The sequence below is a fragment of the Tenebrio molitor genome, chromosome 9, assembly GCF_963966145.1.
Source record: "Tenebrio molitor chromosome 9, icTenMoli1.1, whole genome shotgun sequence".
Taxonomy (NCBI): domain Eukaryota; kingdom Metazoa; phylum Arthropoda; class Insecta; order Coleoptera; family Tenebrionidae; genus Tenebrio; species Tenebrio molitor.
In genome coordinates, this window is record NC_091054.1 from 5,322,220 (window position 1) to 5,333,245 (window position 11,026).

The following is an 11,026-nucleotide window of genomic DNA, read 5'->3' on the forward strand; positions in this document are numbered from 1 at the left end:
TATTATAAACATTAAATCATCGTCACCCTCAATGGAGTCCCACTGTAACATGTTTTAACGTTTCTAGTGTACCCCCAAAAGCAGCAATACGCCTATGCAGGATATCCCGTTCCTGCGCCCCAAGCCTACGCAGGACCCTACTATACAGCAGGATCCGCCTACGGACCGTACAATTACTAAATGGACAACGATGCAATGATAGACTGTCTTCCATTTTCTACAAAATAGTATTACTCTAATCAAATTTCGACTCGACTGTTTGTCGGCCATTTGACGATCAAATCTGGAACGATGGGATGGGTCACTGATTGCAAAGTGCCCCCAGGAACACCATTTTTATTTGTAAATATAAAAATTGAGGAGATTTCTTACTTTTGGGGAAGATTAGGGCAGGCTGCAGATAAAGTTTGACAAAAATCCCTTCTCTCCCGCAAAAATAATACCAAAAGTGGGTCTGGTGTTCCGCAAGGTTTTCATTGGGTCCTGTCTTGTTCACGCCGAATCGGATATTACGATGAATTGCTCAAAGGTTTTTTTTTAATTAAAATTGAATATTCGAACCAACTGTCGGATATTAATTATTCTAGTACTTGAAGACGGTTGTTGAAGAGTTCAAGTAGCGATCGTAATGCACAAATTACAAAAAAATATTTTTTAAGCGAATAACTAACGAAAAATATTTGTCTAGTCCTTGGATACAAAAATTTCGGGAAAAATCTTTTCAGATTCAGATTGAAATTATTAAATTGAAAAAGGTTGTAAAGGGGGACAATTTTAGGAAACTCGTTTGCTTCAGTTTATTACTCAGAAACATTTTGAAAAAAATTGCCACATACAGTAAACATCTTCACCCATCACGAAGCAGTATTTTGTTGACTCCACCGGTTTTATCACGCTGCAACCTGCCCGTCCCCCTGCATCAATTAACCACCGCCGATATTGAAATACTTGTTATGTCATATTATTGTAAATACGTGTTTATTTGATGTAGAAAAATTATATTTTTGCCATTGTTGCATTTACAAATAAACCTACCTATAATAAATTTAGGACGTTAGTCAGATGTATTTATTTTTGATTTCATCTCATGAAGTCAAGATGATACCTGTAAAATGACTGTATTGTTAGTAATATAATTGTAATTTCATATTTATGTATTAGTCATAATTATAAAATATTTGTATTTTTATATGTTATGTACTTACCATATTTTCTAATTATTTAATAGACCATACTTCTAGACATATTTTTGGAGGTTTTTGTTGTCAAAAACGTTGCAATAAATTCATTGATTGTAAATCTGTTTATTTTATTGTATATTAAAAAGAGAGCACACCACATTAGATTATGTATATACAAAAAAAGCATTACTCAATCACAATTCATCCTTCTTCTCTAGTTTTCTTTCACCTTTTTCTCCTTTAAACTGTTCATATAGACAAGAACTGTCCTCATCTTTCAGTGCCCTGTCCTGACATAAATACTTCTTCAAATTCTCTTTCCCTTGATGATTGAAGTACCACTCTTCAATGTCCCCTTCATTTTGTTCCAGTAAAGTTTCACACTACAACATAACAATTGCAACAACTAGTTACCCTCACATGAATTCCTACCTGTGTCTTCATATTAGTAACTTCCACACTGGGCTTATCCCAAAGCTCATACGGAATCCCCAACTCCACTTTAACTCCTTTATCTACCAACCCATGCAGAGTTTGGAATGTCTGACTCATACCCTTCGCAAACCTCGTGCTATCTTGCCGCTCTTTATGTATATTGTACTCCAAAATTCTGTCACATACACCCTCAAGTGACTCTACTAATCTCAATTCAGACTTCTTATACTCTTTTTTCTTTTTTGGCTTTACATCGTCCACTTCGTACCCCGTCTCGATCACCTCGTGCGTCTTCCCTGTCTCTTCGAGGCGACTTTGCAGCTCTACTGCCAATATTTTGCAAACTAGAAGCAGTTACAAATTTATAACCTAACTTTTTGAGGACTATTTTCCGACGATCACCTTCGCACCGGTTCGCGTATTTTACACCTTCGTCCTCTTCTGTTACGGCGGTGATGTGAGGCAGCAAATACAGTGCGAGGAAAAGGCAAACGTGAGGCAAGTACATCCTGGGCTTAGGTCTTCAGCGCGTTATCTTTTCTCTTCATCTAACCTCAAAGTTGTTTCGTTGTTTGCCGGATATTTGTGATGTATTCTGGTAATGTGGAACAAAGCGATTGGTTCTGCCTGAAATTGGATTAATGGCCATATTATTGATAATGGAATCGACACGTATGTTAATGTGGTAATTTAGGTAACAACGGATTTATTATGAAATCCGCTGAACAGCCCCAAGGTCTTGTTTTTACTTTTGTTGCTAACGCAACACTTTTAATGGGTCACATAACAATTTTTACTGCCTCATTTACTTACAAAATACAAGCCCCAAGTTAGGAGTATATTTTTAATTCAGAACGTTAGAATCATTAATTCATATACTTACCTACTGAAAACTGAAAGTCATGTCTTGGATTAAATGATCATACTTCAGCAATCTGACTTATTTGTTTTTTTCTTGAAAAATACGTAATAAAACCAGATAAACGAACGCATCGAGTACAATTATATAATAATGGAGCATAAGATACAATAAGAAAATGCAAATATATTCAATCAACAAAAATGACAACTACAGCATTAGGTAATCATAAACCAATAATATCTTTATGTAAAATCAGTAAAGTCTTCCACAATATCCTTTTCTTCGCTGAATCCTTTCTGGGCATCCTTCCTATTCTTAATTTCTTGCACAACTTTCTCCCTCAGATTCTTCAGCTTCCTCAGTCTTTCCAACCAATTAGAGGCGTAAGGGTCTGTCGCGTGACTCCTTAAGGAATTCAAAACGGTAGCTGCCAACTAAAAACGACTCAATAAAACCGATGCGCTTATCGATTTTGCAATTATTACATCAGCATGGATGGCTAACTGTCTTACTAGAATCGAAACGCTTTGATCCGAAACTATTATGACTTCGTTCGAGCCGATGATCTTCAACAGATCCGACTTAACCTTGACCTCGACTTTGTTGCAACAGTAATCCAGAGGCTCTACGATTATGTAAGCAAGAGTGACCTGACTCTGTAACACACACAATTATACCCAGCCGTCGAAGCGTACTCGAGTACCCTGAACGTGGTTATGTCAAACTCCTGACCGCTATTGTTGTACACTATGACGACGTTGTCGTTGCCCACGTGAGCTTTCTTGCAATTGCCGTTGGGATCGCTCTCTTTGTTCGGCATGAGCGTGGCCACGTGGAAGGCCAACATCACCAGGTCGTCTTGGTGGGTGTACATGTATTTCCCGTCGGCCCCGCTTTGATCCACGCCCCCTAAATAAATGTCTCGGGGATTCACGTCGGCCAATCGGATCAGAGTGCCTAGGTTTTGCAGGAACTCCATGTACCTAACACACCCACCAGTATTTTTCAAAATCTCCACTTCTTTTTCAGTCTGACCTGGTCAACGGTTTCAATAAAACCCATCGATTTTTGTCGTAATTTATTACCTTCACCGATGTACAAAACTCCGATCTTGTGCACCTCGTAGGGATACATCCTGTCCAAGATGCTGATGGCTCTCTCGATGACCGTACTCGGGTGGACGATCAATGGCACTTCTGAAGTACTCCCGAAGCAAGCGGTGTGGTAGAGTTGGAGGAAAATAAAACTGGGATTTAGGCCGCTTTTTAGAATCTCTTTGGGCACCTTCTTCGGAGGCGTCGGCTTCCTGGTCGACGTGCTCATCACCGAAATCGTATGAAGCCTGTCTCTTTTTTCCGCCAGAGTGGGTTCGTTGCTCAAGGTCTTGCTGCGATTTTTCTCCAGCTTCGAAGACGACGAACTCTTCTGAATCGCAGACGGACCTAGAGGAAACCAAATGAAATTCACCGCTCCCGACTCGTCCAACCCCGCCCCCACTCACCGAAACCGAAAATTTCGAAACTAAAAAAGCCGAACCAGAATTTTGTTTTTTTCAAAATGGAAATCAAAAGCGAACTCTCCGAAAATTACCGTCTTTGTCTCTGTCCGTGTGTCTCTGGAGCCTCGGGGATGTCTGCGTGGGGCTCTGGGGTGGTTTGCTAGACAAGGGCGCTAAATTGGCCAGATTGGGTAGGTTGTTGGGGCGGTCGAGGACATTGTTGTCTTGAGATTCATTTTTAGACAGGAAAGCGGGTTGGGTTTGTGAAGTGACTTGATTGGGAGATGCAGGCACCGTTTTGTAGGGTTTTGGGGCGATGTTGCTCTCTCCGGGGGGCGAAGAACCGGGGTAACTGTAGCACGTCAAAAGGGAGGGATGTTGAGGTTGTTGTTGCTGCTGTTGCTCTGGTCGAGGTTTAATCGTTGTTGAGCCGCCGCTAGGGGGGCTAGTCCCTAGAAATGTTCGGTCAAATCATTCTCGAAGATCTGTTCGCAGACGGTTGGATTACATTCTTAACAACCACCACAGTGTGAATTTAACACTACTTCGGCAAAATAAAATACCAAATATTACCATAAAGGATTTAAAAAGATATTTTTACAGGTTATAATTTTAAAAAATTTAAATTCTAGTGGGCGTTGACACCAAAATGTCAGAAATGACAATTCTGACTTGTCACTAGTGCTGTCAACTGTCATTTCACATTTTCTTGAGAAATTTTTCTCAAATACTCGAATAAACTCCAACTGTTGTAGTTCTGCGATTCACACAACTGTCCCAGCTCTACAAAACCATCAACTAACCCATTCCGGCTATCTCCTCCGGAATCGCCTCGCAACTGACCCTCACATCCTTCTTGCTCTTCTTCGTGTTCTCGTCGTCTTGACTTTCAGAATCGTTAACGTCTCGCTCCTGTTTTTGATGTACGAACGGATTCTTCCAGTTCGCCATTTCCGGGCTGGAATTCGATCGACGCACCGGATTCCTAGATTTGGTACCGTCGTCGTACACGAACTCGAGCTCATCGTCGCCGCTGTCTCGTGAACTTTGCCTAGATAGAGACTGTTTGGTGGGCGAGCCTTAAATTTTAAGTCAACAAATGAATCTTCCACAAAATCAAAAAAACAACAGTTTCGTTTTTAAATCAATTGAAATTCCGATCGCATCATGTTAGTAACGTGGCAGGACATGCAGTTAAAAAGCATTCGACGGAGATAGAAATCGATCAAACCTGGTACGCTGACTGGTCGGCTGCTCGAAGAACAAGGAGCTTCTTCGAAATCTTCGGTTTCTTCTTGTTCTTCGATCGAAATGGCGGAACTTGGCTCGAAAAACAAATCGGGCATGTACAGCGTGGACATTTCGTTCAGGGGGAACTCAAAAACGTGCTGCTTGAAGGACACTTGATTTTGGACCTTCATGACCCACGACACGTTACCTAAACACGAGTTATTTTAAGTACCACTGTCGGCTGCAGTTCTGGTGTCCGTCGGAAGAAGACAGAAAAACCCAAAGGGAGTACCTGTCGGCCTCCTGATGAGGATCTCCGCCCAGCCTTGGCACCAACAAGCGCAGATCGGCGGTTCCCTTTTGTCGTCCGCGATCAACCTGGGCAAATTCGCCGCGTCGTACTTCTTCTCCTCCTCGCCCTTGTCGGACGAGCTCTGCCTCGCCAAGAAGGACTCCTTCTCTTCGTTGCCGCTGTTGCTGCGGGCGTACCTCGCTATCTTGCTGTTGTTGTGGGAGCTGCACAGCGACCAACACTTGTCGCAGACGCCGTGTTTCAATACCTTTTCCGTACACCCGCTGGTCGTGATCGTGATCAACTTGTTGCCCAACATCCACGACTTGGTGATGCCCCCGTTTAACAGGAACTCGGCCGTCGGAAGCCTCTTCGGCAGGGCGCTGCAGGGGGAGTAGGTGTAGCGCGCCATCAAGTCGATGCACGTCTCGTTTAACTCCTCGTAAAACGTCAGGACGGTCTTGTCGCGTGACGTTTTCTGGATGAACGTGCTCTTCTTGCCACCGTCGGGCTTGATTCGACGCCGCGAACCCTGTTCCGTGAGGCTGGAGCTACGCTTGCGGTCCGAGCTGTCCTGGTTCATGTTGCCCAAGCTCAGCTTGAATTGGTTCAGTTCTTGGAACGGGACCATCACGTTGGTTTGCAATCCCTATTTTATAATAGATCGTGAACAAAGGAAATGAAATCAATAAAAAATGGGAGATTCTCAAGGAAAAAGTATAATCCATTACGTGATTATTACTAAATAAGCACGAAGAAAAAAAAAAACGGAAATTAGCGAAAATGCATATTTGTGTAAGTTTTTAGAAAGAACGAGTCCAAAATATGTTTACGTTAATAGTAATCACATTTTAGAAGTTATGTAATACATTTCAAATCGTACTATGGAATTTTTGCGGGAGCGCTTTCAATATGAATTTGACATTATTTACGGACATTTTTTGACAGGGTTTTTGTAATTTTCACGGGAATAAAATGCTTCTTTTGCAATTTTTGTGTAAAATAAAACTGTCAGAAGAAACCTAATGGGTCTAAAATAGTATTCCTAAATATTCTCATATTAAATTCTCACCTGTTAACTTATGTTGGTTACATAATAAATATCCCTATTATCCTACATGGTAACTAAAGATGATACAAGTTGGCACAACTGAAACAACAGTTTTATTCTGCCAAATTGAAGTGAAAAAAAAAGTTTTACAAAAAAATTGCCTTATTGCATTATGTGCAACAGGGATTGTGTGCATTTTAGAGGTAAATTGTAACGTTGGCGGATCTCGAAAATTTTCAATTCTTAGGATGGAATTTTTGGATGTTTAAAATGTGATTTGTAAGTACATTTTTTTTTAAATGGGAAACAGTTTTTTCTTTTGCCCTTTTTGCGTGAAACAGAATTTTTGGTAGTAACCAAAGACATCTAAAATATTTGGGGGCGTTGTAAACGTGATTGTGGCAATTCTTAGGTGAAATACAATTTTTGAGTGGCAAATAAAATTTTCATAAGGAACCTAACGGCTGCACAATATGTTCCCCTTTCTTTTTTCGTTGTATACTTACGCTAACTATGAACTTGACAAAGTCGCGCCTGAAGGGCAACCGGCACTTGAGGAACCACACCGAGATCACGTGATAGGCCAAAGAGACAATGTAATTGTCGTACTTGAACGGGTTGGTGTACGGCAAAGCTATGGCAAAGACGGCCATGTACTGGTCACTGACGAAGTTGGCGAACACCGTTGGCAACTGCGACAAAGCTGCAACACTCCGCATTCAAAGGAGAACTCGCCGACGACGACACTCACTAGATAGGAACTCCAGAATCGGCATCGCTATGTACATTGTCGCTGAAATTTTCGACAGACGCAGGAGCACGTCCGGCAACAACTTCATCATGGTCTCTCTCATATCCACCATGCAAATTGTCAACGAGTTGATCGACTGGCGAGAGCAGCGAGGGTCAGTTCCGGTACTGCGAGTTAGGGTGTTGATCAGGAGTTGTTGGTGGTGCTGGTCTAGGTTGTTGCCGTAGTGGGACAACGCCACCATGACGGACACCACGGCCGTTTGGTACTCCAAACGGGTCACCTTGACGTTCAAACCTTCGGCCGAATTCAAGGTCTTGCTCTGGAGCTGAAACAGTTTTAGTACCCTTTGCGCAACTCCCCGCTACACTCACCATCGTGCACAACACTTTGACAAGAGTGTTGAGTTCGGGATTTCCCGATCTCGTCAGCACGATCGCCTTGTTTCCCAACATCGCGGGTAGCTTGTCGAGGATCAGTTTCAAAACTTCCCAGTCTGCGACAAGAGCGTTCCAAACAAAAACATTCACACCAGCTCCACTCACCTTTCTCCGATTCCAAATACTTGAGGAACAACACGAAGGCACCTTCGATCGGCAGATAACTAATTTTACAAATGGGAATCTGAGTGGGTACCGTGGACGGCGGCGAAGTCACCGTCGCCTCGACCGGCTTGAAACTGACCCCTAGATACGGACTGAACTTCATCTGTTTGGTTTCCGGATCGGGGCAACCCAGACGACAGTTGGAATCGGCCCGCATGCTCAACAAACAATCGAAGATCTGCAAAAACAAGGTCGCACCACCTGTCGGACGCTTTTTCACGCTTCACTAACCGCGATCCTGCTTTGGTTGAATTCCTTGAAAGAGGGCTTGAGACAGTTCTTGTCCAGGAACTGGACGAGCATTTTGTAGATGTATATGGCGTGGGTCGACGGCAACTTGTGGATTTTTTTAGCAAACACTTGGATCAACCCCGGGACCAAGACGTTGATGTCCAAGAACTCGGCCTCGCTGGCCTGCTGGTTCGGGGCGCCGGACTTGTCCACGGGCCGCTGCAGCAACTGCAACACAAGAAAAAGTCAAGGTTAATGTATCTTGTAATGTCATCTGAACTGTAACTCGTCAAAAGTGATCACAAATAAAAACGTAACCAAGGCCAAAAACGCAAGACAGTTACAAAGAAACTGCTAGAAACTTTTTTAAATGCATTCATGTAGTTTTTGTCAATTTATTTTTGTAAAAATTTCACAAAGCGGGGTAATGTGTTTTGTCTGCGGTCCGCGCCGTTCCGCCTAATTCGTCGGTAACTCACTTTTTCAAGTATTTCCAACAGCTCCGTGCAAATATTACTGTTGTAGTCCTTGCACAAGTCCACCAACAGCTTCGCCACCTCAGATCTGACTACAATATTGTCATCGGTGGCGATATTTTGCATGTGCGGGATGACAATATGATTGATTAGTTCGTCTTCGTATTGGCTACAAACGACAATTAAAATGCGTTTTGAGTCAGTTGCGTCAAATGTACCCGTAGAGCTGCAGCGTATCCTCGAGCACGCTCAACACTTTCAGTCGAACGTTGGTCCTCATGTCGGGTTTGAAGTAGTTCGTGAGCAGATTGAACAAGTTCTGCAACCAAGCGCTTTCGGTCGGTCTGAAACTCTTAGACTGGAATTTGATCAATTTTAAAACGCTTGTTTCGGGTCTGTCCCGCGAGCATTCGTGTATGACGGCAAAAAATTGATTCATCGATCCTTTGTAATTCCCCACTTCTATCAAGTTCTCGATTGTATTGAGAATCTCATGTAAAGTAATCACGGTGAGATTGTTAGGGACTTCGTTCGATGCAATCTCGATTTGTTTGATCACGTGATGGACTATTTCGAGAATTATGTCCCAAGTGGGCTCCAACAGTTCTAAACCGTGCTTGTTAATGAGTTTTTGTATTCCTAAGATTACTTCATAAGCCACGGAGGGATGATTACACTTGACAGCCTAAAAATAATCAGTTTTGATAGGAATATTTTCAAGTAATTCTTCGTAAAATGCATTCACGGTGTTTTGGCATAATGGGAGGCCATGGAAATTTTGCATTTAATCTGGTAGAAAAACTGTCTGTTAAATTAGGTTATGTTTTTCTAAGTTAGAGGTTATAAACAGCGTCAATGTGTAGTGCATTGTTGCCTGTTTTACTACTTTGCAACAGAAGAATACTCAGACATCGCGGGAAATTCAGCAACATGTTATGTTCATTTTACTGACGGAAATCAATCAGTGTGTCCAACGTTAAAAAAATAAATCATGGCCTCCCACTATGCTAAAACAACGTGAACGGTGTTCACCTGAAGGACTGACGGCAGGACCGAACTAGGGGGACAACACAAATTTTGCATCGAATTTATGTCCCACAGCGCCATGTGTATGTAAAAGACGCAACCCCTCATCAAACCTGAGTCTTTTTTCAGATTTGGTTCTTGCAAAAAGCGACACATCGTAAAAAGAGTGGAGTGGCCCAAGTGGGTCCCCAATAAGTTTTTCATGGTCTGGAATGCAAGTTTGTACTATTGTTGCGCGTTACAAGTTATTTCTACCTTCCAACTAGCGGGACAGTAACATTTTATGTTGACCGTTCGGCACAGAGTCCCCACAAACTGAGCCAGCGACTCTGGGGGCAAAATACTGTAAGCGACTACAGTGCCCAAAATTTGCAGACACAAAATTACAATCGGAAATTGATTAGAGTTACAGCACAGAACGCAAATGTGCCTGGAAAGTGTCGGTAAAACTAGTGCAAAAACAACTTTGATCAGATTTACTTTACATAACCAGTCATGGTGTACTCGTCCAGATGCGGCGAGTTAAATTTGATCACGTTATCGAGAATTTTAAGGAATTCGTGGAGCTTCCCGACTCGGTTCACGTCGGTGATCCAGTTGAGGAGGAACGGCCCTATTTCCTCCTCAAAGTGCTCCACTTCTTTGCCGTCGTTGGTGAGCGCGCCCAGCAGGTCGACCCTGGGCGCCATATCCTGGGGGTTGTCGTGGTGCTTGATGAAGCGGAAGAATTGTGCGCGCATCACGTCGATTTTGTCAAACTGGCTCTTGATCACTTGCTGAAGGAAAGTGAAAGTGGCGTGTCGCACCTCGGCGGCGTACTCCCGCAGGAACATGTCCTGGATGCAGTACCACAGTTTCTCCACACCGTTCTGGAACGTAGCGTATGAGAAAAGGGATTAACTGGGCGAGACAGTGTACAGGTTCTAGCCTGGATAGGTGGGCTGAGAGGTCCCTCATCGTTTTCACGCGGATGTTCGTGGCAGAGTCCTTGCTCAAGTCTCGCAGGATGTCGTCGGTCAGCACGAATTCGCGATTCGGTGAGAAGGGGACTGAAAAAGTCGCTGAAAAAACTGCAGGAATGTAGGATTTTCGGCTGTTTACCTATGTCTTTCTTTTTGAAGAGGGTTTTTAAACGCTCTTGAAAGGTCTTGTCTTTGCTCATTTTGATTGGTTTGTTGCGGGTTTCTAAGGGAAAGACGATCACTCACACTTACAACATTGTCACACGAATCTTGTTTTAAATTTGTACAAAAAACATAACCTCTTTGACTGTTGATAAGTTTTTTGACAAATGACCGGCAAGTGTCCGGGACTGCGCACGCGCAAAGCACAGGGCCGTACTGGCAAAGGTTGTCGCCTCGAGTCATTTTGGAAGTAAACTTCCAGGA

General features: G+C 42.9%; 3 protein-coding genes across 4 annotated transcripts in view; 1 reads left to right on the forward strand and 2 right to left on the reverse strand.

Annotated features, from left to right (window-relative positions):
- Positions 1–1,299, forward strand: part of LOC138137769 (transmembrane protein 178B) — a 24,593-nt gene extending 23,294 nt beyond the window's left edge. For both annotated transcript variants that reach the window (XM_069057319.1, XM_069057318.1), the window contains exon 7: positions 68–1,299. In XM_069057319.1, the coding sequence (XP_068913420.1) occupies positions 68–180 (113 nt within the window). In that variant the 3' untranslated portion in view covers positions 181–1,299. The remainder of the gene's footprint in view (positions 1–67) is intronic.
- On the reverse strand, positions 1,289–2,614 carry CNPYb (protein canopy b). Its single transcript, XM_069057321.1, has 4 exons — positions 2,500–2,614; positions 2,019–2,243; positions 1,614–1,960; positions 1,289–1,564 (listed from the first exon to the last, which is right to left on the reverse strand). Exons 2-4 carry the CDS (start codon positions 2,122–2,124, stop codon positions 1,376–1,378), a joined length of 642 nt encoding a protein of 213 aa, XP_068913422.1. The 5' UTR covers positions 2,125–2,243; positions 2,500–2,614; the 3' UTR covers positions 1,289–1,375.
- On the reverse strand, positions 2,609–10,936 carry gig (tuberin). The gene is made up of 20 exons (XM_069057306.1): positions 10,740–10,936; positions 10,557–10,687; positions 10,119–10,507; positions 9,894–10,068; positions 9,645–9,845; positions 8,831–9,297; positions 8,616–8,781; positions 8,137–8,364; positions 7,846–8,083; positions 7,675–7,796; positions 7,301–7,628; positions 7,056–7,252; positions 5,499–6,147; positions 5,208–5,414; positions 4,780–5,055; positions 4,069–4,428; positions 3,564–3,920; positions 3,182–3,513; positions 2,964–3,134; positions 2,609–2,912 (listed from the first exon to the last, which is right to left on the reverse strand). Exons 1-20 carry the CDS (start codon positions 10,798–10,800, stop codon positions 2,721–2,723), a joined length of 5,247 nt encoding a protein of 1,748 aa, XP_068913407.1. The 5' UTR covers positions 10,801–10,936; the 3' UTR covers positions 2,609–2,720.
- Between the last annotated feature and the right edge of the window lie 90 nt (positions 10,937–11,026).